At 47.8% G+C, this 24,849-nt stretch overlaps 8 protein-coding genes across 8 annotated transcripts; 2 read left to right on the forward strand and 6 right to left on the reverse strand.

Moving 5' to 3' along the window:
- Positions 1-263: 263 nt before the first annotated feature.
- Positions 264-1,504, reverse strand: E1B28_000022 (uncharacterized protein; the record flags this gene model as incomplete). Its single annotated transcript, XM_043145819.1, has 4 exons — positions 1,321-1,504; positions 1,155-1,255; positions 1,020-1,097; positions 264-966 (listed from the first exon to the last, which is right to left on the reverse strand). Exons 1-4 carry the CDS (start codon positions 1,327-1,329, stop codon positions 264-266), a joined length of 891 nt encoding a protein of 296 aa, XP_043014518.1. The 5' UTR covers positions 1,330-1,504.
- Positions 1,505-2,205: 701 nt separating this feature from the next.
- Positions 2,206-2,906, reverse strand: E1B28_000023 (uncharacterized protein; the record flags this gene model as incomplete). Its single annotated transcript, XM_043145820.1, has 5 exons — positions 2,206-2,369; positions 2,420-2,504; positions 2,561-2,604; positions 2,665-2,716; positions 2,781-2,906. The coding sequence occupies 5 exons, from the start codon at positions 2,904-2,906 to the stop codon at positions 2,206-2,208; spliced, it is 471 nt and encodes a 156-aa protein (XP_043014519.1).
- A 744-nt stretch (positions 2,907-3,650) lies between these two features.
- On the reverse strand, positions 3,651-5,695 carry E1B28_000024 (uncharacterized protein). Its single transcript, XM_043145821.1, has 4 exons — positions 4,862-5,695; positions 4,706-4,794; positions 4,572-4,649; positions 3,651-4,518 (listed from the first exon to the last, which is right to left on the reverse strand). Exons 1-4 carry the CDS (start codon positions 4,868-4,870, stop codon positions 3,828-3,830), a joined length of 867 nt encoding a protein of 288 aa, XP_043014520.1. The 5' UTR covers positions 4,871-5,695; the 3' UTR covers positions 3,651-3,827.
- Positions 5,696-6,073: 378 nt separating this feature from the next.
- E1B28_000025 (uncharacterized protein) lies at positions 6,074-7,553 on the reverse strand (the record flags this gene model as incomplete). Its single annotated transcript, XM_043145822.1, has 9 exons — positions 6,074-6,250; positions 6,325-6,430; positions 6,505-6,589; positions 6,651-6,797; positions 6,858-6,936; positions 6,997-7,018; positions 7,081-7,113; positions 7,173-7,423; positions 7,482-7,553. The coding sequence occupies 9 exons, from the start codon at positions 7,551-7,553 to the stop codon at positions 6,074-6,076; spliced, it is 972 nt and encodes a 323-aa protein (XP_043014521.1).
- Positions 7,554-9,352: 1,799 nt separating this feature from the next.
- E1B28_000026 (uncharacterized protein) lies at positions 9,353-10,536 on the reverse strand (the record flags this gene model as incomplete). Its single annotated transcript, XM_043145823.1, has 8 exons — positions 9,353-9,520; positions 9,597-9,702; positions 9,790-9,874; positions 9,932-10,069; positions 10,129-10,207; positions 10,268-10,289; positions 10,352-10,384; positions 10,436-10,536. The coding sequence occupies 8 exons, from the start codon at positions 10,534-10,536 to the stop codon at positions 9,353-9,355; spliced, it is 732 nt and encodes a 243-aa protein (XP_043014522.1).
- A 1,699-nt stretch (positions 10,537-12,235) lies between these two features.
- E1B28_000027 (uncharacterized protein) lies at positions 12,236-13,801 on the forward strand. Its single transcript, XM_043145824.1, has 5 exons — positions 12,236-12,307; positions 12,375-12,650; positions 12,711-12,896; positions 12,952-13,014; positions 13,074-13,801. The coding sequence occupies exons 1-5, from the start codon at positions 12,290-12,292 to the stop codon at positions 13,740-13,742; spliced, it is 1,212 nt and encodes a 403-aa protein (XP_043014523.1). The 5' UTR covers positions 12,236-12,289; the 3' UTR covers positions 13,743-13,801.
- Positions 13,787-16,086, forward strand: E1B28_000028 (uncharacterized protein; the record flags this gene model as incomplete). Its single annotated transcript, XM_043145825.1, has 2 exons — positions 13,787-14,164; positions 14,218-16,086. The coding sequence occupies 2 exons, from the start codon at positions 13,787-13,789 to the stop codon at positions 15,763-15,765; spliced, it is 1,926 nt and encodes a 641-aa protein (XP_043014524.1). The 3' UTR covers positions 15,766-16,086.
- Positions 16,087-16,334: 248 nt separating this feature from the next.
- E1B28_000029 (uncharacterized protein) lies at positions 16,335-20,720 on the reverse strand. The gene is made up of 7 exons (XM_043145826.1): positions 20,450-20,720; positions 20,313-20,329; positions 19,371-19,743; positions 19,092-19,317; positions 18,938-19,031; positions 18,538-18,883; positions 16,335-18,480 (listed from the first exon to the last, which is right to left on the reverse strand). The coding sequence occupies exons 1-7, from the start codon at positions 20,578-20,580 to the stop codon at positions 17,010-17,012; spliced, it is 2,658 nt and encodes an 885-aa protein (XP_043014525.1). The 5' UTR covers positions 20,581-20,720; the 3' UTR covers positions 16,335-17,009.
- Positions 20,721-24,849: the final 4,129 nt, after the last annotated feature.

The raw sequence follows: 24,849 nt of genomic DNA on the forward strand, positions 1-24,849 counted from the left end.
CGTCTATCACACTGTGACAATACAGGAATAAGCTGCGCGCGAATAAGCTGAGAATAAGCCGCGAATAAGCTGCAGCTTATTTTTACCGAACAGGGCCTAAGTCCACTAACCCATCCGAATCATTCATCCCTTTACAAAAGTCATTTCGAAAGTTTTAAACGAAAAGGTTCATACGAATATATCAGAGAGTGAAAAAAAAACGGTCCGTATATCGCGTATGATAGTAAACCAGAAAAGAAAAAGAAAAGCGCACTTATATCCAGTCAAAAGGGGGGGAGCTGAGTTGGATACGTGTACGACGTAGAATAACCTCCGACATCGTACCCACTGGCATGAACTCCGCTTCCATCATGGACAGGGTAATAACCACCACGGTTTCCATCGAACGGAGAGCCACTGACACCGTGACGAGCCTGGAGAGGAGAGTCAGATGAAGAAGACGAATAGTCATAATCAACATCCGAGTGGTAGCCAGTCGTGGCAGTCGTGGCAGTCGTGGCATACGAAAGAGAGTACCGGTAGCCGTCGCGGTGCAAGGTATCCGAGCGGTGATGATAGTATGGCTGGTATCGCACACCAGAAGAAGGATAGCGATTGCCATATTCGAAACGCGAACCAGGCTCAAGGCCGTAGTGGGCATCGGCTCCGAAAGCTTCTTGGAAGCTAGGAAGCGTGAAACCGCTGCTGGTAGATGCAGTGGAGTCGAGGTGAGCCATCGAGTCTTGAAAGTCCTGGATAGGGGTCGCCCGGGCAAGTGATGGTGGGGTGGCGGTGCTCAAAGGAGTACCAACGTTGATCGGCCTGGAAGAACTCGACCTCTTAGACGCTGAACGGGAGCTGGAAATTTTCTGACGCTTGCGCTGACGGGGCTTATATTGATGACGATTCTTCCGGTGGCGCACCAGAGAACCCGGGTCGGAGGCTCGGAAAGTGCAATCAGGACAACACTGGTCTCTTGTCCCCGTGCTAAAAGAAAACATTAACCCCCAACCCGAGTATAGGCAAAGTACAAGACTCACTGCTTTTTCTTGTGAGTCTCGAGGTTCGACTTCTGCAATGCCTTGTAATCGCATTCAGGGTAGGTACAGTGAAAGGATCTGAGAGATGTAGTATTAGCATTGCTGTCTGAGTTCACAGGCAATCTGGTCACTGACTTCGCTGCCTTTGCTTCCGGACTCAAATGTGTGTCCCGATGCCGCTTCATGTCCTCGCTCCGGCCTGTGCTGAATGAGCATTTGCTGCAACGGGCTCGTGACTATAAGGGTTCAAGTTAGACATGGCAAGTCACGGAAGTAAACGAACAAGATTGAGAATACTCACAGCAGGCATCGAGTATGAAGACTGAGGAAGAGAGTGAGTAGTGGGGAGGTGGGGAGGTGGAGAGAAAGCGTTAAGAAATCGACGCCTTTTGAAGCACGAGCGTCATGCCGTAAAATAAAGGTTGAAGCTGCCCAATTGCCTCATGTATACCAGCCAAAGCAGGTGGCAAGTGGACGGGCCCAAGCATACGTCAATCGAGAGATACGTTTTCAGAAAACAAATCATGGCCCGATCAGTTTTCATTATTCGCGTAACGTTATAGACCACCTAATCGTGGCTTCATCAAGGATCATCAGGGAATCGTGTGACCGAAGGCTGACCTTGAATAAGAGACATGTAACTTGTTCTCCGTCAGCACCGTGGAATTTTGGCCTCGGTACACCCCAGGGGATAACCCAGCTGCCATTGTCTCGGGGGACCCGGTGGTCCATCCAGTGAGTCGGTTTCCCCATATGTCTTGAAACCAGCTTGGACCGTGTCTCACCGCCACTTGCAACAAGCACAATATTCAATCAGGATTTCGTCCTGTGCCCCCGCCCCCATCACGAACGACATTCTGCAATTTCATGCAGAGGAACCTTGAGGTCGGTCGTCACAGTGGTACGGTGTCAGCGCCTGGAACTTGCTAGAGTCTGCCATCTGGAAACCCGGGCCGCGGCAAAAACCGCAATGTGGCCCTCAGGATGAACCGCCATGTCGGAAGTAAATAGAGAATGAAGCAACGTGTAGTTCCTTCGAGGACGTTGATCCAAGGCCTTGGGCCGTTATAGGCTGATCCTGATATGAATTCGTGGATATCTCAGTGTTACGCGTAATTTGCAGCGGAAAGCCTACCGAGACTAATCTCCAAAGGTCCCTCTGATCGATTGCGATTTTATGCTAAGCCTATATAGCTTTAGCTAGCATAGTATTTCCATTCGAGAATTCTCTAGCAAACTCGGTGAGGTTCGCTCTCGCTTCCTTCAGTACGCCTTTGAGTTCAGAATCCGTGAAGGTGAGAGATGGTGGAGTGATTGCAAGCGTTCTTTGTTGCAAGCCAGAGTACAAGCCTGATGGAAAGGCCATTATCACAAGGATAGGTCGGGTCACAGCAACTCACCGCTTCGATTCTTGAACCACGAATCGAGTTCTTGCTGGGCGAAAACCAGATTTTGATCTAGGCGATCTCCAGTGATGCAGCGATGCTAAAAGAATGAATTGAACTAGTCAACACCCGAGAGGAAACCGGTGAGAGTGGCACTAACGTAGCGTTGGTGAAAGCGGTAGCCCAGCTATGTAGATGATCTAGGCAAAATGTTCAGCAGGAAATCAACAATAGTCCGGCATACCGATAGGTTCACTCACCAGCCAGGTTCTCTCCCACCATAGGGTGTTCCAATATGGGCGGCGAGATGCGCTTTCACGGGACGTGTGAGCAAGAATCAATTGAGGTGAACGAAAAGTAGCGAAACATGCCTCACCGACTCATCGACTGTTCTCTTCTCGTATATGAAGGTTCGCTCAGCATGACCACCGAATACATCAGGGCCTTTCTCGACGGAGTGATTCTTCTCTTCACACGTATTTGAATAGGGTGAGATTTCCATACACTTGACGGTATGATAGATACCGACAACCTCGTTAAGGAAGTAATTAACTAATGAACCGATGTTAGCAAAGGCAGTCCTTAAAGAAGGACCGTCAACCTCTCGGTGTGACTGCAGCAGTCAGATAGCAGTATGCCCATTGAAAGTAGGCCCTAGGGATACCAAAATGTCAGAGGACTCTCCAGCTTGGGTCAGTCGAAAGGTGGAACACTTATACCGTTGAAATCACGACCGGTTGCAGAAGAAAGCAGAAACTTGCGATTTTGATGCGGATATCTCCGACCGCTCCGCAGCTTTTTTTTTTGAAACTGTACAGTTATTAGTCATCAAGAGAAAGAAAAAAACCATGGATCACCCTGCGCGTGTTAGTACGGTAACAGTTGTTTGTTCCTACTTTTGTCTAGACTACACAACTCATAACAAATCAAACAGCTCAGCTGGGAGAGCAACAGACTGAAGTTGAATTCATTTCTGCAATTTAAATTTTGAAGGTCCCGCGTTCGATCCGCGGTACCCCCATGGACTAGTACACAAAAACATCATTTTGAATCCTGATACCAACTTTGCCTGACAGGGGAATGATTATGTGGCAAACAAGTTGAATTTCCGAGGCTGAAGATGATCGCGCGACTGTTTATTGTTGGACACACGATTTCAGGGAATCCTCAGGAATCAATGGCAGCAGTCTGGCATAGACATAGCTTCATAAATTCATAAATTACCTATATTACATACTGGAATGAGGCGTTGCATACTATCCCATCCGAATCATTCATCCCTTTAGAAAAGTCATTTCGAAAGTGTAAAAAGAAAATTCATATAAATATATCAGAGAGTGAAAAAAGAGAGTGAAAAAAAGAAAGAGACGGTGTGTATATCGTTATGATGGTAAACCAGAACAAAAAGCGCACTTATATCCAGTCAAAAGGGGGGGAGCTGAGTTGGATACGTGTACGACATAGAATAATCTCCCACGTCATATCCACGAACTTCACTTCCACCATGGTCAGAGTAATAACCACCACGGTTTCCATCGAACTGAGAGCCACTGACACGAGCCTGGAGAGGAGAGTCAGATGAAGAAGACGAATAGTCATAATCAACATCCGAGTGGTAGCCAGTCGTGGCAGTCGTGGCAGTCGTGGCATACGAAAGAGAGTACCGGTAGCCGTCGCGGTGCAAGGTATCCGAGCGGTGATGATAGTAAGGCTGGTATCGCACACCAGAAGAAGGATAGCGATTGCCATATTCGAAACGCGAACCAGGCTCAAGGCCGTAGTGGGCATCGGCTCCGAAAGCTTCTTGGAAGCTAGGAAGCGTGAAACCGCTGCTGGTAGATGCAGTGGAGTCGAGGTGAGCCATCGAGTCTTGAAAGTCCTGGATAGGGGTCGCCCGGGCAAGTGATGGTGGGGTGGCGGTGCTCAAAGGAGTACTAACGTTGATCGGCCTGGAAGAACTCGACCTCTTAGACGCTGAACGGGAGCTGGAAATTTTCTGACGCTTGCGCTGACGGGGCTTATATTGATGACGATTCTTCCGGTGGCGCACCAGAGAACCCGGGTCGGAGGCCCGGAAAGTGCAATCAGGACAACACTGGTCTTTTGTCCCCGTGCTAAAAGAAAACATTAACCCCCAACCCGAGTATAGGCAAAGTACAAGACTCACTGCTTTTTCTTGTGAGTCTCGAGGTTCGACTTCTGCAATGCCCTGTAATCGCATTCTGGGTAGGTACAGTGAAAGGATCTGAGAGATATAGTATTAGCATTGCTGTCTGAGTTCGAGGCAAACTGATTACTGACTTCGCTGCCTTTTTTTCCGGACTCAAATGTGTGGCCAAATGTCGCTTCATGTCCACGCCCCGTTTTGTGCTGTAATCGCATTTGCTGCACTACAAGGGTTCAAAAGTTAGACATGGCATGTCACGGAAGTAAACGAACAAGATCGAGAATACTCACAGCAGGCATCGAGTATGAAGACTGAGGAAGAGAGTGAGTAGTGGGGAGGTGGGGAGAAAGCGTTAAGAAATCGACGCCTTTTGAAGCACGAGCGTCATGCCGTAAAATAAAGGTTGAAGCTGCCCGATTGCCTCATGTGTACGAGCCAAAGCAGGTGGCAAGTGGACGGGCCCAAGCATACGCCAATCGAACGATACGTTTTAAGAAAACAAATCCATGGCCCGATCATGGGTTTCGTTATTCGCATAACGTTATAGACCACCTAATCGTGACCTTCATCGAGGATCATCAAGGAATCGTAAGGAATCGTGTGACTGAAGGTTGCCTTGAATAAGAGCCATGTAAATTGTTCTCCGTCAGCAAGGTGGAATTTCGGCCTCGGCACACCAACCCTCTCGAGTCTGGGATTACCCAGCTGCCATTGTCTCGGGGGACCCGGTGGTCCCAGTGAGTCGGTTTCCCCATATGTTTTGAAACCAGCTTAGACCGTGTCTCACCGCCACTTTCAACAAGCACCCCACGATTCAACATTCAATCAGGATTTCGTGGTCCATGGAAAAACACTGTTCTGCGCTTCCGCCTCCATCACGAAAGACATTCCGCAATTCGATAGCAGAGGAACCTTCAGTCGGTCGTCACAATGGTACGGTGTCAGCGCCTGGAAGCTAGTGTCTGCCATCTGGAAACCGTGGCAAAAACCACCTGAATGTGGCCCTCAGGATCACCGCCATGTCGGAAGTAAATAGAGAATGAAGCAGGGAAACATCGGAGATGATAGGAAGTCTGACAATGCAAGCAAGGGTCGCAGGCTTGTGGCATGGACGTCGGAGGAGGAGTCCAACCTAATTAGTTAAAAAAAAACGTGCCCCAAGGATTCAGTCAAACACAACCAAATATTTTCGTAAGCATCAATGTCATTCTTTGAAGCGAACGCCCATGAGCACCCTTAATTTGCCGGGTGGTTCTGCACATGATCAGACTTTATGAAATGGCGTAATGCAAGATCGAAGGTTTTTTAAAGGCAAGTAGACCAAAGCTGCCTGTAGTCCCGGCGTCAGAAAATCCTCAGCCTAGCCAATCACGTATGGCTGTTTTTTCCACCATCATGACCGGAATGATGGACAGGCCATAACAATATTATCGAGTGTTCTCTCCATGGACTACATACAATAAGACTACACAGCTAGACCAGAAACGGAACCCCCGCTGCCGCTACGACTCACGAGTCAATACCATAACACCTGACTTGCCTTCCTCACGCTCAGTAACGCTTCCAGTACTAACACCAAATCGAGTACTAAGATTGAACTGAGTGTCTTGATCCTCTTCCTCGTCTTCAAGACCCCGACTAATGTTGGCACGAACAATCATAAGCGTCGGTGCGATTCCCTGATGAAGGAAAGAGTGAAAAAGCAGGTGAAAATGAGCCACTACCCAAAGGTCGAAAAACCCAGTCCGCTCACCGAAGTCTGCATCATAATCGATCCAATATCAAACGTCTCCGCGCCAAGGAGATTTCCAACAATCATCACAGCTATCGTAAGTGAATACAGCAATCCCGATTCGAGCCTTCCGTAAACAAAAGGAATTAGGGGAAAGTTGCAACAAAAAAAGGGAAACAAAAAGCCAACGAGACAACTGACACAATAGAAACAATCGTTTTAAACCGTCTCTTCGTCCATTCATCCACAGCAAGACTCCCACGCAAGACTGACCAAACTTTACCAGCTGCGATTGAAAGTTCATTAACGACCAAGATCATCAGAGAGCGAAACGCCTGTCCCCTCACCTATCGCACCCGTGAGCACGAAATTAAACAATGCGCTAGCGCCCAAAAACGAGTTGGCTATATTATCCAGGAGGTTAACCCAATTCGGATCATTCTCAATCTTCTTCGTTTCCACAGCGTCCCAAATTCCGGTGATTATGGCTCCCACTGAAACCCAACGTTCGAAGTCAGTAAACGAAGTGTACAGGTAGTTTTTCATCAACTTACAATCAATGACGATACAGAGAACGAGAGGTACGAAAAAGAACCTCCTTCGATAGCCAAAGATAACATAACACCGAAAGATCTGGGGACAACGTCTAATGAGCATTGAGAATATACTTAATATTTCGGATCGCGGGCGCACCAGAATACAGTCGACGGTAAATCTTTGCTTACGAACGAACGTCGATCAGTCAAAGACAATCCCGTGGTTAAAGTGGGCACTCACCCCATAAAAAAGAGTATCAAATATCGAGTGATCCTGTAAATTCCTCGACGAATCAAAAAATAGTGACAACATAGAAGGACAGGAACACTCACTGAAGAACAAGTTGTAAACGCTCCAACGGGAACGGAAACTCCAACCCCGGCCGTGCAAGTTCCCAAAACGACCCTGCCACGACAAGCAGATCAAACATCATCCCTAACGGGACTCCGATGGAAGCAAGAACAAAAAGAGTCGTCAGAGAAACTCGATGGAATGAATGTCCTCGGGTTTTCCCCCGCTTTCGGAGTAGTACAAGGGAAATACGGAAGAGGAGGATGTAAAGACCGTATAGAAATAGACCGAGCTGGTTTAGACGGTTAACAAAAAGCGCGTTCTGACAAAAGGGAACCTTTTTTACTTACGGAAGATATGATGAGAGGATTCACCGCGGTTCTTCTGAACAATGTCCAAAGCGGTTGTACATCGGATGTCATTGAGTGTAAGGGCAGGGGTGTTGGGGGGGAGAGCAACAAAGCCTACATAAGAGTGAATAGAAACTTTCGTATTATATACAAGTAAACAGATCCTCGTACCTGAGCGGCACACTGAAACGTTGCATTAATTATTGAATGTGCCCGGGTCAACCCCGAATTTCAATGGAGCTTCCGAGTTAAAAGTTCTGCCAGTCAAGGTATATATCTTCAACATCGTCAGTGCTGCACTTTTACTATGAGCTGCATCATAATCGGTGACGATTTTCCGATACGGACGATTCAAACGTTTTCTGGCTTGACGACTTGTCTTGAGCGTACTGTACATGTCAGAGAAAAGATTGACACTTACCACCTGGTACTTGGCCCCGAATAGTCAGCATGAGTCAACGTATGACTTCAAAATCGACTTCCTCCCCTCCCTCCCAAACAAGAACCTTTCTAAGTAGGTTTCCTGTACGAGACGTCGAGACCCTAGAAGCCGGTTCAAACAGACGTCGACTAAATTAGCGTCTCCAGAAAACCCATGGTCGTGGTAGGCTGTAGCATTTGCGAACCCCTCCCTTAGTTCCCGCTTTCAAGGTTTGACATGATGCATGTTCTGCATGTCCTTCCCGCTATCCAGTACCTGCCCTGATCGAGACCGGCATGGATTTGTGGCTGCTCGGATTCTGCGGCGAAAGGAGGGAGGGTGAGTAACAACCTGGTGGTTGGTGTATTCCCGTTTTCCGTGTCGATGCGGTGTCTACTTGGCGACACTAGTACTTGAGATCCTTTTTGTGGATTGAAAGAACCTGATTTGATTTCAAGATTAAACTTGTCGGTCTTCGAGTCGAAGGTTTTGATGAGCGTATCATGATGGTTGGGGAGGGAACGAGATAGGTGGCAGTGGATAGTGGCCAACTTCAAGTTCCCTCGGAGTCCGTGCTATCGGAATGCTTTCCAAAGGCGTCTGTACTCGGTGTACTCGGCATGGATCTGAATTTCGGGAATGGGAAGCGTCAGTTGACCGAAAGGGCTTGAACGATTCTGACTTACGGGGTTCTTGGGTCTGGAGAAACCAGACGTCTACTGTATTTGAAAGTGCGTTCAACATAGGTCATGCGACTGCTTGAGGGTAGGCCTAACCTGCACCCGGCGGAATATACCGGGAATACCATTTTTCGGTGAATCTCAGGCCGGACCGTGGCATGTGGCAGCTAACGTAGCCCCCAAAAAACGCCGTGAGAAAGCGGCCATACAGGTCTTCTACGCCGCCCAACCCGAAAAACATCCTACTGTACCTGCAATTAACCCTACTCTTCTCGCCTTCTACTAGTAGACGTCGTGTAGCGCTCACGTTATCTACCAAATGATTATCGGCTTTCCAACTACTCTCATTTTTCCACTGTAATTTGTCTCGCATTCCACGACTTCCTCGCTCAACATGCCTCGTAAAATTAAATTTGAACAATCAATCATACGCACTGACTTATCGATGTCATTTTTTGCAGCGAACGCCCATGAGTACCCTTAATTTACCGGGTGGCCGGTAGCGCTGATCAGTCTTTAAGCTGGAGATTGAAGTGGGCAATGCCAGATTGAAGGTTTGTTAAAGGTAGATCAAAGGTAGATCGAGGACTCAGCGAAAGACAACATATCCTCAGTCTAGTACCAATCAGGTATGGCAGGGACACGACGGTAGAGTCCTCATTTTTAATTAGACGTGTAGGTAGGTAGGCAGCCGAGGAAAATTCATTACATGATGGGACTACATACAATAAGATTACACAACTAAAACAGAAACGAAACCCCCACTACTGCTACGGCTCCTCACGAGTAGTAAATACCATAACACCTGACTTGCTACGCTCAGTGGCGCTTCCGGTACTAACACCAAATCGAGTACTAAGATTGAACTGAGTGTCTTCCTCGTCTTCAAGACCCCGACTAATGTTGGCACGAACAATCATAAGCGTCGGTGCGATTCCCTGATGAAGGAAAGAGAAAAAAAAGCAGGTCAAAACCAGCCACTACCCCAAAGATGGAAAAACCCAGTTCGCTCACCGAAATCTGCGTCATAATCGATGCAATATTAAAAGTCTCCGCGTCAAGGAGATCTCCAACAATCATCACAGCTATCGTAAGTGAGTACAGCAATCCCGATTCGAGCCTTAAGTTGGGGGGAAAACAAGAGTAGGGGTATCAATCCACTTGAACAACAAAAAAAGGCAAACAAAAAAGCCAACGAGACACTGACACAATAGAAACAACCATTTTAAACCGTCTCTTCGTCCAATCATCCACGGCAAGACTCCCACGCAAGACTGACCAAATTTTACCAGCTACGATTGAAAGTTAACGACCGAATATCATTAAAAACGCCCTCTACTAGTACTCACCTATCGCGCCCGTGAGCACAAAATTAAACAATGCGCTAGCGCCCAAAAACGAGTTGGATATGTTATCCATGAGGTCCGAATCATGCCCAATCTTCCTCGTTTCCACAGCGTCCCAAACTCCGCTGATTATGGCTCCCACTGAGGACCAAGGTTCAGAGTCAGTAAACGAAGTTCGCTCGGATGGTACACCAACTTACCATCAATGACGATACAGAGAATGAGAGGTACGAAAAAGAACCTCCTTCGATAGCCAAAGATAACATAACACCGAAAGATCTGTGGACAACGTCTAATGAGCATTGAGAATATACTTAATATTTCGGATTGCGGGCGCACCAGAATACAGTCGACGGTAAATCTTTGCTTACGGACGAACGACGATCAGTCAAAGACAAACCCGTGATTAGAGTGGGCACTCACCCCATAAAAAAGAGTATCAAATATCGAGTGATCCTGTAGATTCGGTCGACAAATCGAACAAAATAGAAGGACAGGAACACTCACTGAAGAACAAATTCTAAACGCGCCAACGGGAACGGAAACTTTAACCCCGGGCGCGCAAGTTCCCAAAACGAGCCTGCCACTGCAAGCAGATCATACATCATCCCTAACGGGACTCCGATGGAAGCAAGAACAAACAGAGTCGTCAGAGAAATTCGATGGAATAAGTTGCCTCCGATTTTCCTCCGCTTTCGGAGTAATACAAGGCAGATGCGGAAAAGGAGGATGTAAAGGCCGTAGAGAAATAGACTGAGCTGGTTTTTTTAGACAGTTAACGAAAAGGGTAAGCGTCTGAAAAAGGGAATTTTTTTTACTTACGGAAGATATGATGAACGGATTCACCGCGGTTCTTCTGAACAATGTCCAAAGCGATTGCTCTGAAGATCTCGAACCGGGAAGGACCTGTGCATCGGATGACATGATTGAGTGTAGTGGAGGGGGAGAGCAACAAAGCTACATAAGAGTGAATAGGAACGTTCATATTATATAGAAGTATACGTACCTGAGAGGCACACGGAGTGAACGCTGGACCGTGCCCTGCAACAACCCGAATCTCAATGACACGTTTCTGTGAGCTGCGTCATATATATTTTTTTGATACGGGCGATTCAAATGCCTTCGGGCTTGACGACTCGTTGGGACCGTGGCTCTTGTAGTCTTATTGACATCTACATTCTAGTAGTTGGCCTCGAATAGCTTCAAATTCGAGTTTCTCCTCTCCTTCCCATTGAACATGGTCCCGTACGAGACATCGAGACCCTAGAAAGCCAACTAGACGTCAACATAATCTGCGTCTCCAGAAAACCCACAGTCGTGGTGGGCGGTAGCACGTTTGCGTGCCCTCAAGTCATACTCCCGCTTTCAAGGTTTGACATGATGCATCTTCTTCCCGCTATCCAAGGACCAAAATCTGCCCTGATTGATACCGACACGGATTTGTGGCCTGCTCGGATTCTGCGGCGAAGGAAGGAGGGTGAGTGACAGGGTGGTTGATGTATTCCCTTTTCCGTGTCTTTGATATCAAAAGTAAAACTGTCGCCCCTCGAGTCGAAGGTTTTTGATGAGCATACTTATTATGATTGTTGGGGAGGAAACAATATGGGTGGCAGTGGATAGTGGCCTACTTCCTCGGAGTCCATGTTATCAGGATGCTTTCCAAAGACGATAATAATTGGCGGTTTGTACTCGGTGTGCTTGATTTTCGAGGATGGGAAGCGTCAGCTGACCGAAATAGGCACGAACGATTCTGACGTACGGGGTTATCGATGAATCGTTAGCTAAGGTTCTATTTTTCTGGAGCATTGCGCCTCAGCCTGCTGGTTCGACCATAGAGAATGCAAGACCATAGTGCCTATCCTTTTCTAGTTCCGGCTTTCAAGTGGATACCTACCTGGTAGGTGATATGAAACGGTCTTCCCGCCATTTAACGTCGCAGCCCTGATAGAGGATTGATTGTGGTTGATGGGATGATGGGATTTTTACTTTGATTTTGCTTCTTTCGGTGGGTAATTAGGGATCGCAAAGCAACCTTTTCCGGTAATATTTGTATTCGAACAATGCCTTTCAGTAATCCTTTGAGTAGAATATTAGCGAGGCGAACGAATAAAGTAGACGGTAGAGTGGTACAGATCCTACAGATCCATCTCTCGATTTCATCCACTTCATTTCCAAACTGAATATGACTTACGTTGGCCATCTTGTTCAAGGAGAAGATGACGGTGAAACGAAACCAAGCTTGCCTGCCGGTCTCGTGGGAAAGAGTACGGTCCTCCAGGCCGGTCTTCGCCTCCAGACGCGTCCTGTCAACCACAACCACCATCTTGTAGAATCGCCCACATTTTTCACACCTCCATAGAAATGTCTGAAATGACTGTGGTAAACTAATTCTCTTCTCTTTTCTCGTAACAAACAACGCACTCAAACTGCCTGGTGTTTGCCTCAGATGCAATACCGCAACGATTCTGGCACAACCGACGACTCGCCCTTTGGTTCCGCCCTCAATACGCCTGCAGATGAAAACGCTGTTATCTGTTTTGGTAAATTCGACGAGAGATTCGTCGACGACAACAGCTGTGGTCAGAAGGAAAACTTGAACTTGAAGGCTACCACGACGGCGGTGGCCAGCGATACTTCGATTTCGACTCTCAATCTCTCAACTGTATCCACGGTCTCTGTTAGGAATCCTGAAGATGGTGTTAATTGTTCTCAGGTTCACGACGTACGATTACCCTTTTACTTTAAGACTGGAGTGGAAGGCAAGCTTATGTCCATATCGCAGATCTCGCCTACACTCGAATCTGTTCCATCGCCTCTGATATCTTCAAAATCCTTCTCAAGCTCGAACATCAAAGACCTCTCAATAGACTCTGACTTACCTTCCTTTACAACGCCAATGATGGAACCGTGTTGTAGCGCGATTTCTTCATCTCCAGAGATTGATTTACATCGACATCAACGAACATCGGTTTGATTTATTCTCCTTGTCGTTCTCGATGATGGAGAGCTGATGCGTCGTACAGAGTTTTTACAATCTCCCCAACGATCCTATCTGTATCTCTCCCTCTGTTTCCATGGCTAAACAGGTAAGCTATCTTCCGACTCTTCTCACCGAGACTTGGTTGTTTCTTACAGTTCTCTACAGCTCTCTGAATACACCTCTGCTTCTGAATCCCTCGACGGACTTGCAATTGACCTCAAGGCCGCGGAAGAAATGACCAATAACGAGAAGACGAATCCTCAAGTCGAAATCACTCAAGCCTCCCCTCAAGAAGAACCGTTCCCTCCTCAAGAATCTCCATCTGCAATCCGCAAAAAAATCGACATCTCAACCCTCGTCATTCCATTCCAAATCCTCTGCTTCCTCCCCTGGTGTATCGCCGTCGGCTGCGCTCTCCTCGTTTTCCCAAAACACCTCGAACAACTCGTTTTCTCCTCTGGGTACTACTTCTCCTCAAACTCAATCGCAGGCGGGACTTCTTTACCTCCACCGCCACGAGGGATCCACCGTTTTGCTCATCTCGCAGAGTTTACGGTTCCACATGTGATGGCGTTTTTGGGATTTTTACTTGTTTCGATTTGGTGGAATCCGCCGCTTGGTAGTGGGCTTGCGACGTTGGCGTTGAGTCAGGGGGTACTTTCTTGGCAGGATTTTAGGGAGGATTTTGGTGTTCCGTTGGGAGAGGACGATAGGATGTCGGTTTATTGGGTGTTGAAACGATATGCATTTGGAGAGGAGTGTTGGGGGATGAGGAAGGGCGATGATGGGTATTTTATGACTCATTCTAGTAACGCTTTTGATGAGGAGGATTAGCTGGGTGGTACCTTTTTTTGTTCAGTTTTTTTTTGTCGATTTGTATGTTTGATACCGGTACAACTGCAATCTGTGATACTCTGTACTCTGTGATACTTGACTTGTTGACGGCCCGTGACCGCAAGGCCATTTTCGGCGAACACATGTATATGGGTGTCACGCCAGTTCTCTTTCTCTCTCCCCAGATGCTACATTTCCCGTCATCCTCACAATATCTCCCTCGCCGAACAGACAGCTTAAATGCAACCCAACAACGTGCCTCATCAAAGTCTATCAATGGAAATCAGGACAATAACGACAAGGAAGCGCTGTTACTGAAAATTGAGGAAGACTTACACGATGCTAGGCGAGTAGAGGCCCATGGGCAGGAGGATGATCTACGGATGGCATTGGGAATGGTAATCAAGCGAGTAGGAGAGTTGGTAAGTTTATATCGTGACTAACCCCTCCTTAGCGGAACTGACCGTTGCACAAGACCTCCATACTCACAGAAGCCCTCAAAACCCAAGCCGACCTCGAAGTTCAACTCAACGTAGCAAAATCCAACCTGAAACTCGTTATTTCGAATAACGAAATGCTGGAAGAAGCCCTCCGCTCTTCTTCACATAACCCAAAGGACGTCGGCTGGCGTAGATCCGCGCAGACACCAACCACCACTGGATCCGGATCCGTTTCGATTCCTCCTTCACCTCTACCACATCCTGCTAGTGGTCCTACTTCACCTACTCCATCTTCACCCGAGAGTCCTAGAGTGAGCATGTCCTCTAGTACGAACCCATACTTCACTTCAACAACCCCTGCACCTACGACCCCTCTATCTGCTACTGCCGCACCTTCGTCTGAATCGAGGTTTTTCAAATTTAGATTCAGCAGTAGTAGTAGTAATCTGTCGCAGCAGCAGCACAATAACGGCGGTGCTGCTACCCCTACTTCACCTCACCCCCACCCTCACGGAGGTGTACACCCGCACTCCCCATACCAACCCCATCCGCACTCCCACCCGCATCCGCATCCGCATCCACATCCACACTCCCCATACCATCCACATCACGCACACACAGCATCTTCCTCAATGTCCTCACTACACAGTACTACCTCCTCCCACCACAACCACCAAGTGGAAGACCTCGAAAAAGACGTCTCATCTCTCAAAACTCAACTCGAAAAAGAAAAAGCAGCACACCAAAAAGCTCTCTCTGATAAATCCCAACTCGAAGAAGAGCTCGAGAGTTTGAGCCAGGCGTTGTTTGAAGAAGCGAATAAGATGGTTAAGACGGAGAGGATGAAGAGGGCGGAGACGGAGGATGAGCTTAAGGAGGTTAGGGAGCAGAAACAGGCTTTGCAGTCTGCTTTGAAGGTTGTTGAGAGGGAGGTGGTGGTGTTGAGAGGAGATTCTGGTTCTGGTGTTGGGGGCGGTGGTGGGTTGGAGTTACCGGTACCGGCGGCGTTGGATTTGGAGAGTACGCCTCGACCTAGGCTTCCGTCGTCGTCATCGTCGTCTACGACGGAGCTGGAGTTGAACTCAGAAGAGCGAGATGGTGTGTTGGATAACTCGAGTGCGTTTGGGGTGGTGAAGAGATTGAGGTCGGATTCTGAAATGGGGGTCAAGTCGAGGCCAGGTTCGCCGGTCTCTCGGGAAGAAGAGGCGGAGTGCAATGACGATGGCGATACAACGGTGGTGTTGACAGTACCCCAACAAGATGGTTCTGATACGCTATTGACTTCTCCGACACCTTCAACATCGTCCGAGTCTTCCTCTTCGTCATCGTATACAGTCACGCCAGGGTTGACACCTGGACCTTCTAGTGCCACCTTCCCACCTTCTTCCTCTTCCTCTCCATCTCTCACTACCACCCCAGCCGCCGCCACTACCGATACACCCTCGCTATCGCCTGTAACCCTCAATGCCAAACCCAACGCAAACATAACGGCCAAATCCTCTCCATTTGGAGAAGACCCAGAACCATCTCCATGGGCGGATGCTCGTTCGATTCCGTATATCTTTTCCTCTGTCTCGATCTAGCCGTTCCTGGGGTTTATGGGTTATAGAATTATTTTTTTCCCCTCCCTTCCTTCCTTCCTCTTTTCCCTTTCTCGCTTACATGAGTTTTTAATTAATCGTTTATGAGTTTCTCGGTTTGTCGATATTTCTATTTCTCGGGGATTACACCCCCTCTATATCTCATCTCGAGGGCTATCCTCTCGCTCCTAACGCGCACATAGACATTTTATTTTTCCCCCCTTGTTTCTTTTTTGCTATCAATGTCAACTCGCTATCGATTGCATCGACTGTTTCAAAAGAACGCATTGACTATATAGCACAGTCCATACAAACAACCACGCTAATTTATTTGAATTGTTTTTCATTTTCGAAAAAAAAAAAAAAACAAGAAACTGGTGTGAACGAGAATGCCTTTTCGCAACGAGACGGTAATGGTAAAATGTGAAAAAACCAAAACCTCCACTCGCTTAACTGAAACCCCCCCAACGAAATGATGTATACCCTTCAAGACGTGTAAAACAGAACCACTACCGAGACTTGAGTATCAACAACATTTTTTTGTTGATTTCCCGGAAGTTTTTTGACGATATCATGGACTCATATATGCATTCATTGCGGTAAAGAAAGAGAGAAGGATCCATATACAACTCGACCAAAAAAAAGGTTGGGGGGGGGGGGTCATCCATATACAAATGCGTATGCGCATCGCAAGAAGATATCAACTATCGACGAAGAAGGGGGCAGGGGGCAGGGATTATTTTACACACGAATTTCGAGCAAGCAAAGCAAAGGGAGTATAACCACGAGGGGGAAGAGGTGTCCATGAATTGGGGTGGCGTGGGGGGGGAGAGGCATCAAACGCGAATGAGAAATCCATGAGAAAGTAAGAAAAAGATTGCAAAATGATGAGGGGGATGGAGTGGGCAGATTTTTGGAAGACTTGTACAAAGAAAACGAGAACTAGGGGCAATTTGATTTCATGTAAACAGAGAAACTATAAACTGCATCAACACCGCATACCACAGCTGAATTGGATAGTGCCCGCCGAGTCGAGTGAGCCCGCCCACTTGTCTCGTTGTAAGCGTAAGCGGTGGTGGTGGTGGTGAGGTAGGTCGGGTAGAGGTTGACGATAAAGCACAGGACGTAGAAGCACGTGACGTTGAAGGAATATCTAGCGTAGGCGTAGAAGGCTCTGTAGGAGGGGCCTCGAGTGGGATAGGTGCAACGAAAACCATCGAACCATCCAAACTCTCACCCACATCTAGTCAATTCCACCCATCGCCCATAGTCCAACCATCACCCCACCCTGACGACCTAACCGGTGGATTAGCCCTGACAGCCCTCGACCTAACACCAGGCGGTAAGTTCTCTTCGTCACTATCATCAGAGGAACTCTCGCTATCACTCTCTTCAGGTGTCTCAGGAAGAGAAACGACAGCAGGTTCGGCCTGAACTGGAGCCGGTGCCGCTGGTACCGGTTCTGTCGTCGTCGTCGTCACTATCGTGTCTGCTGGCGGCGGTGAAGGCGAAGGCGAAGCCGCCACCGCCGTCGTCGTGGTTGACACAGTTTCCAATGCTGCTAGCACTTCAGCTGTTGCTGGCGTCGCCATCACGTCCACCACCACCTCCGCCTTCTTCCTCTCCTCTTCCTTCTTCTTCCTCTCCTCCTCTTTCTCCTTCTTGGTCTCCTCTTCCTCCCGATCCTTTTTCCTCCTCTCCCTCTTAACCTTCCTCTCCTCCTTCTCCCTCTCCAACTTGGACTTAATCCTCCTCTCCTCCAAAACCCACCCCATCGCCTCATCAGCAGCTTCCTCAGGCCTACTCTTGTTTTTCAACAAATACCCCTGCAGCGCCGCAACAGAAAACTCCTCTTCCGGTATCGCATCCGCAAACTTCCTCGCTAACCGGTTAAGCGTGTCTTTATCAAGAGGCTTCGCGGAATGCGCGGCTTTCGCAATAGTTTCTTCCACCGGTGGAGGGAGGTAAGATTGGTTGTTGGCTCCAAATTGAGATGAAGCAGCTGATGACGGTGACTTTGCGTGTTGGAGAGCTTTGGGCGTTTTATTTCTTCCTGGTACAACAGCAGCACCAGTGGCAGCACTGTGGGCAGCACCGCCACCACCACCACCAGACAACAACGAAGCCGTACTAGAGGCTAAACTGGGGAGCGACCACAACGCAGACGAAATGGACGATATCGTAGACGAAGGTGTAGCAGGAGGCGACGAACCCATGAACGACCACGAAGAGAACGAGGTTGATGACGTCGTTCGTGGAGGTGGTGGTATCGTCGTCTGTTCCGCTGTCATTGTCATCGTAAGCGGGTGAGGTGGCGCAGGCGAGGCAGACGTCGATCGTCCTGGTAAAGAACTCGTAGAAGGAGTCGGCGAAACCGAAATCTCAGATGGAGGACTAGGAAGTTGAATCCCGAACTTTGAAAGCTCGTCTTCTTCTTCCTTCGTCAGCGCAACTTCTTCGTCAGGAGGAGCAACCATACTGGCCGGCCTCGACGAAGACTGAGAGAAGCCGTCCGTAGTGGTAGTGTTCGAAGCCACAGAAGCACTTCTGGACGATCTAGATGAACTCCTAGAAGACTCTTTATCCTCCGCACTAGGGAAGAAGTTTCGGAAGAGCGCCTCAGCTTGCCACTTGGATGCGTTCCTAAACTCGACCCAAACGTCCATACGACCTGGACGAGAGAGTGCAGGGTCAAGACGTTCGAGGTGGTTTGTCGTCCTAGAATCAGGTCAGCTATACAGAACCACTGGGAACGCTGGCAGACAATCCACTCACGCAAACAAAATCCTGCCCTCAGCAGCTGCAACACCATCAAGCGCGTTCAAAAGGCCACTCAAACTCAACGTATTAGTATCGCTCATCTGATCGTCTCTCCTCCTTCGACTTCTCCCCGAGGACCCACTCGAACCAGAGTTGTCGTTGTTGTTCGAATCCTTAGAGTCCTTATCCTTCTTCTTATCCTTCTCCTCATCCCTAGTCACACTCCTCGTAAATGCAGCATCCAAGTCCTCCAACAGCAATATACACCTCGCCGGTACACGACCCATCAGGGTGGTGAGTGTGCTATCGCTAATCCAAGAGGAGGAAAGGGAAACGACGTAGATATCCAACATCAGTTCGCCTAGACACAAACGGTTAAACATTCTGCTTAAATGATAAGAAGCGGGCAGCTCACCAGCAATAGCATGAATCAAACTGGACTTTCCCGACCCCGGAACCCCATGGAGAAGATAACCCCTTCGGAAGGGAATGCCACGGTCTGCATACCACTACGTATCAGTCAGCAACGAAAAAATCCTTTCCAATCCAGAGAAAAAGGGACAAAGTACCTTCTCACTAGCCAAAAAGTCCTTGGTATCGGACAACAACATCTCCTTCACACCAGGGTTAAGAACAATCGAACCCATAGGCCGCTTATGCCTCGAGTCCGTCCACCGCCAACTCCCATGGGAATCAGCAAAGTAGATCTGGATACGGTGGATAGCCTCAGCTTCGTATTCCCGTTTGGCTTGCAAGACAAGCTGTTTGAGGATCGTGTTCGAACGGGCGACGACACTAGAGCCTGGGGGTCAAAAAATGGATGGACTTGGGAGAATAGCCTTGCCCACCTAATACTCAACAACTCGCAACCATCATTCTTCCTACTCCTCTTCACCCTCAACAAATGTCCCCGATAGTATATCGTATGAGCCATATCAAATGTGGGCTGGAACACCACCCTCGTCTTGACTCTTCCAGGAGCATCATCATCCCCCGCAACACTCGCAACATCCAAGCCGAGGAGATCCTCTCCATCCTCGCCAAGAAAATCCTCGTCTCCAAAGGAATTATCCGCAACTTTACTCGAAAAGCCAGGTGTGGTAGACCGTGTGGTCGTCTCGAATTCGCGAGAACGTTGCCATTCGGGTCGGCGGGAGAGCCATAGCATTAACCAGTCGTATGGGTAATCTTCCTCGGAAAAGTGGGCGGTTAGGAAGAATGCTATTTTGGTGAAGCGATTAGTAACGGTGTAATGGGATGACAGTAGTGAGAAAATTTGAAATGAGATGAAAAAGGACAAACGAAAGGTAATGCTAAAGCGGATGGACCAAGGAGGAAGCTTGAATAGCCCAAATGGTTTGTTGGAACCGAAGAAAGGTGGTGAAAGTGAGAGAGACTACTCGGTCTCCGAGAGGTCGACATCCTCCGGTACCAACGAAAGCAAGGAAAGATAAGAAACACATGCGCATTGCGACGACCCAATGGAGGAACTACCTCCAATTAGGAATGCCTCGAGACCACCTGGAGTCACCGTGTTCAATGTGCCAGGGTCAAGTTATCTCCGACACGACACGGACACCCCCGACGCCACAAACAACCCAAAACGTTCCGTTCCGAGGTCTGCGCAGCGGCCACGTCACGAACTGAGAAACAATAATCACAGAGGAGGGAAGTGCAACGAGATAAATGGAAGGTTGTAGTCGGGAACTAGCGAAAATAGTAACACGGAACATCTACGGCAAAACGGGGGAAGCGAAAGATTTGGTTCGGGACAACGACAACGAACTCACAGTTGACGAAATGAGACCTAAAGAACGGGAACGTCAGTCATAGTGAGCAAAACGAAGCGAGTGGAAATAACGACTGAGAAAACCTGGGGTCGTAACTGTTCCCTCCCAGGCTCTCTCTGTCGTTGCAGACGACGTACCAAGCAGAGCTAGATACTCTCCTAGCTGTCTCGACAGTTCCACCAAGCATAACGAGCTTCATGCCGTCAATCACCCCCGAGCCGCCTGCGCCTCCTACGAGGGGTTGAACGAGAGATTTGATGGCGTCCATAAGGTCTTGCTCTCGTCAGTGTGGGCGAGAGAGAGTATGAAGATGAGTGGGGAGGTGATGAGGACAGGTTGGAAGAAGGGTGAACGTAGGTAGTCCAAAGATGGGAGTAGTAAAGTAACCCTTGTGGTGGCGGTTCCGAATCAAGCAGCTGCTGTGAGAAGCACGGGATGACTTGGGGTGACACGCGTAGATAGAACCCTAACTTGAGGTTTATGCACAGCTTCTTCCCGCCCCAAAAATCACTTTTTCATCGAAATTTCCACGAAAAGTTTCACCCGCGGGTTGATTCATTACAACAGACACCCACGATCTATAGCTCACCATCTTCCGCTCGGAAGCTTCATTTTTGGTGCACAATGCACCACGCTCTGTCAAACCTTATTTCTCCAAACTTCTCGAAATGGGCGCAACAATCAAGGTTCTTTCTAAATTCTTACTATCCCCGGGAAAAAGCACCGGATAGCTGAGTATCGGTCCGCAACGTTGTTTAAACGTGTTCTGATTCTCCCCATGACTGACACTTACTGTTGCTCGCTGGTAACATACCCAGAAGTCGTAAAGATGAAAATAAAAAGTGGAGTACCAGGGGGCGGTACCGATTCTTCCAGTGTATCCACGGATGTAATAGAAAATTTTCATCTCCACGCGTATACGGTATTCGTTTCTGATAACAATTTACACAATCCATCGCATCGCTCATGATCCACGGATTCACTCACACCCTCGAACGCCACAGAGTGCATTGTACCCACGTGCATACAAAATAACAACCCTCATTTGACAATTTCAGTAACTTCACATCCATCGCCTTATCACCACATCCCAAGGTCATCCTACGTACACACGCGGAAATTGAAAAAAGCAACGAGGAAAAACTGAAGGAAGAGAGAAAGGAAAGAAAGGCCCGAGCGTCTGTCGATGTTCCGTTCGCCAGGGCGTCTCACTCTAGTCTCCCATGGTTGGCGGCACTCTTGAACACCTGCATCGATTTGTGGCGGCGCACACCGCTAATTGTTGTGGTGATATGCGACTTTCGAATCCTCTATTCCATTCCTGCGTGTACTATGTCTACACACCCATCATTAATTAAGGCAAACCTTACTACACCTACGAAGGGTGAAATGAAAGCGGCCCTCTCGGCAAGAATGACGCCAGTACAGCAACTTTTAGCTTCAGGGCGAACCGCCGAAGGACTTCAAGACTGACGCTCGATCACCTCTACAGCAAATTTGCGATTGATAGCTGTTGACGTCCGTGATGTGTGGGTCATTGACGGAACGCTCATAACATCAAAAGGCCACGATAAAGACGCCCGATTGTCGAGAATTAGATGAACACAGCCAGCGGGTTCCTCCAAATTTGTGATACACGGTTTTGCCGTCACACCGAAACTAAACTCTCCTACGCGTTCAGACCTCTGGCTTCCACAAAACCTGTCGCCGCATCGTCCTTTTCCGCAAAATAACAACGGTTGGGTCGGACGTCTTATAGAATACCATGAGCACTTGAGAGAGAGAAATTCCAAGGATGGGAAAGACGGACGAGTTGCACTGAGTACAGCGGAAGACCTTCCTCAATGTACATATATTCCTGGGGTCCGGAAGCGCCTGGTTTTTTTATCCTCAGTACTAGGTCTCAAATTGAAAGACCACAAAACAGTACACAATATGATATCAATGCGCAACAAATTATTCGCGACGAGTCGACCAACATAGATTCGGTTGTTCGGAATGAGTATTCATATTCAGAGGGCGACAAAAGGACTGCAAAAAGGTGTCACGGTTAATGAAGTTGCTGCGACCATTACCAATAATAAACCCACATGGCCAAAGTCAATCAATACTGGCAAGGACTGCAATCCCCAGAACATTGTGGTCCTCCATTCTCGCTGATAAATTTTCAACGTCGACTGAGACGCCACCTCAAAAGGGACAAAACGACCATGGTGCCCCAGCATAACCGTTCGTTTTCCGACCGCTAGGGAATCTACATTGCTTGAATTATGTAACCAACTGTCGGAATAGTGATACTGACATACCCTCGCATTATAGTTATACTACTGGTGGCCAGATGCTGAAAAACCGTTACGGTATAAAGAAAGCGGAGAAAAGTGGAGAGAGAAAAAAAATATCACCACTATAACGACCTAATGCATTAAGAGGGAATCGAACCCCCGGCGGGTAGGGCTGTACCGTACCCGTACTCGATCCTGGCAAGGACCGGGTACGGTACGGGTACTGGTGTGCCAACCCCGTATGAAACTGTACCGTAGACGGGCGTAGTACGGGCGTAGTACGGGCATAGTACAGTTCAAGCTGTAACTCATAAAAAACAGAGTGTTGCAAGCACCTGTGACGCTGTGTGCCGCCGCCCTGTCGCATATGGCCCTACTTATTGGGGATAGGGCTCAGTGGTTTATATCAATTTAAATTCCTAATAATAATAATAATAATATAATATCAATATTCCTCCAGGACAGATGAATTAGTAGTGAAATACACAACATTATTTTACCTCAGTTTCTGATGGTCAGCAAGTTCAATGAAAAGAGTTAAACAAAGATTGGATAACAGGCATTCTGAAAGTATAGTTACTCACCAATTTTCGGACGGAGTCACCTGTGAATCCCACTTATTGAGTCAAGTAAGACCGACCGTTGCAGGTAATACCCCACCTAATTAGATATGATTGGAGTGTTTTTCCACTGGTGGTGTTAATTTTGGTTAATATTATAATTTTTAACGCCTCCAACTGCCTAAAAAGTGATAATCTTGAGAGGCAAGAAGCGGACATACGTCACCCAACCGTCGTCATCGCGCTCGACGTTCCCGACGCATCAAAAGGACTTGCCGTCGTCGTCTCCGATAGCGAGATCGTATCTCCCCCCAGATATACCTCAAAAATTTCGGAAAAAAATTTTGCATATATTACATTTACTAGGTAGCTTGTGGTCCACAAGAAACAATGATTAATCAACTATCCTTCTATTAAAATAAGATTTGGCAGGACAAAACATCTACTTAGCTTGTAGCAGCAGCCCGGGATTACTGCATTATACAAGTATTATAACCTACTACACCGTGGTGACTGGGTCCCTGGTGACCTCCCAAATGCCTCATACTCAGCGGCGGCGCTTCTGCGAGGCTGTAGAGGTTGGTAAATTGGTACGACCTACGAGTGCATAGCCTACGTGATCATGATTGATCACTTCATTTGTACCGTTTTGTATTCCACACTTCACCGACATCCCTACATATCCTATCGTGATTATATTTCCCTTTGATATCACTAGGTTTGCCTTCAACACCCTCAGTCTGAGGGCAAGTACATAAGTATTTCTTTCAACCTACTAATCATTGATTTGCTTACACTTCAAGTTCACCTGTAGTTTCTCATTTGTACTTGTAACTCTCCAGGTACTACAATAAGGCTACTTTACCACATCTGAGGTTTCTAATTTGTACTTGTGAAGCATGGTTGGCCTTGGTGGAGTGGAAGGTAAGTTGTCAAAACTTACGATGTTGACCTTGTAGTACTACCCAAGGACTACCTTATAAATAGATACTAGAGAGGCAGCACTGGGCGCTTGGGCACCGGTTAGACACAGTCATGTATATACATATCTGCCATAATCTATGATCTATTTCTGAGCTTTTGAGGTATATCTGGGGGGAGATATGATCTCACTATCGGAGACGACGACGGCAAGTCCTTTTGATGCATCGGGAATGTCGAGTACGATGACGACAGTTGGGTGACATATGTCCGCTTCTTGCCTCTCAAGATTATCATTTTTTAGGCAGTTGGAGGCGTTAAAAATTATAATATTAACCAAAATTAACACCACCAGTGGAAAAACACTCCAATCATATCTAATTAGGTGGGGTATTACCTGCAATGGTCAGTCTTACTTGACTCAATAAATGGGATTCACAGGTGGACGGAGTGATAGCCGACTCCTCGCTATTGCCTACCCATGTGCTGGTGACTGCACGGCAAGGCAGGCTGAATCACCTACTTCATCACCTACCGTATACCATACTACGGCTGTACCATAACTGTAAGGCGCTCCACCAACCTCAACATATGGGCCGTATAGATACTGCTGTCACCCGTACATAACTGTACAAATGTACGGGCATACCTGTAGTATGGTACGTTTAGCAGCCCTACCGGCGGGTCGAGACAATGCCTTCCTAGCTGACACATGTGGGACCCAGGTTACCACCCCATTCATGCTGTATGCTCCTGCAGTTATCCTCAGCTATG

Source organism: Marasmius oreades, chromosome 1 (assembly GCF_018924745.1).
Source record: "Marasmius oreades isolate 03SP1 chromosome 1, whole genome shotgun sequence".
NCBI lineage: Eukaryota > Fungi > Basidiomycota > Agaricomycetes > Agaricales > Marasmiaceae > Marasmius > Marasmius oreades.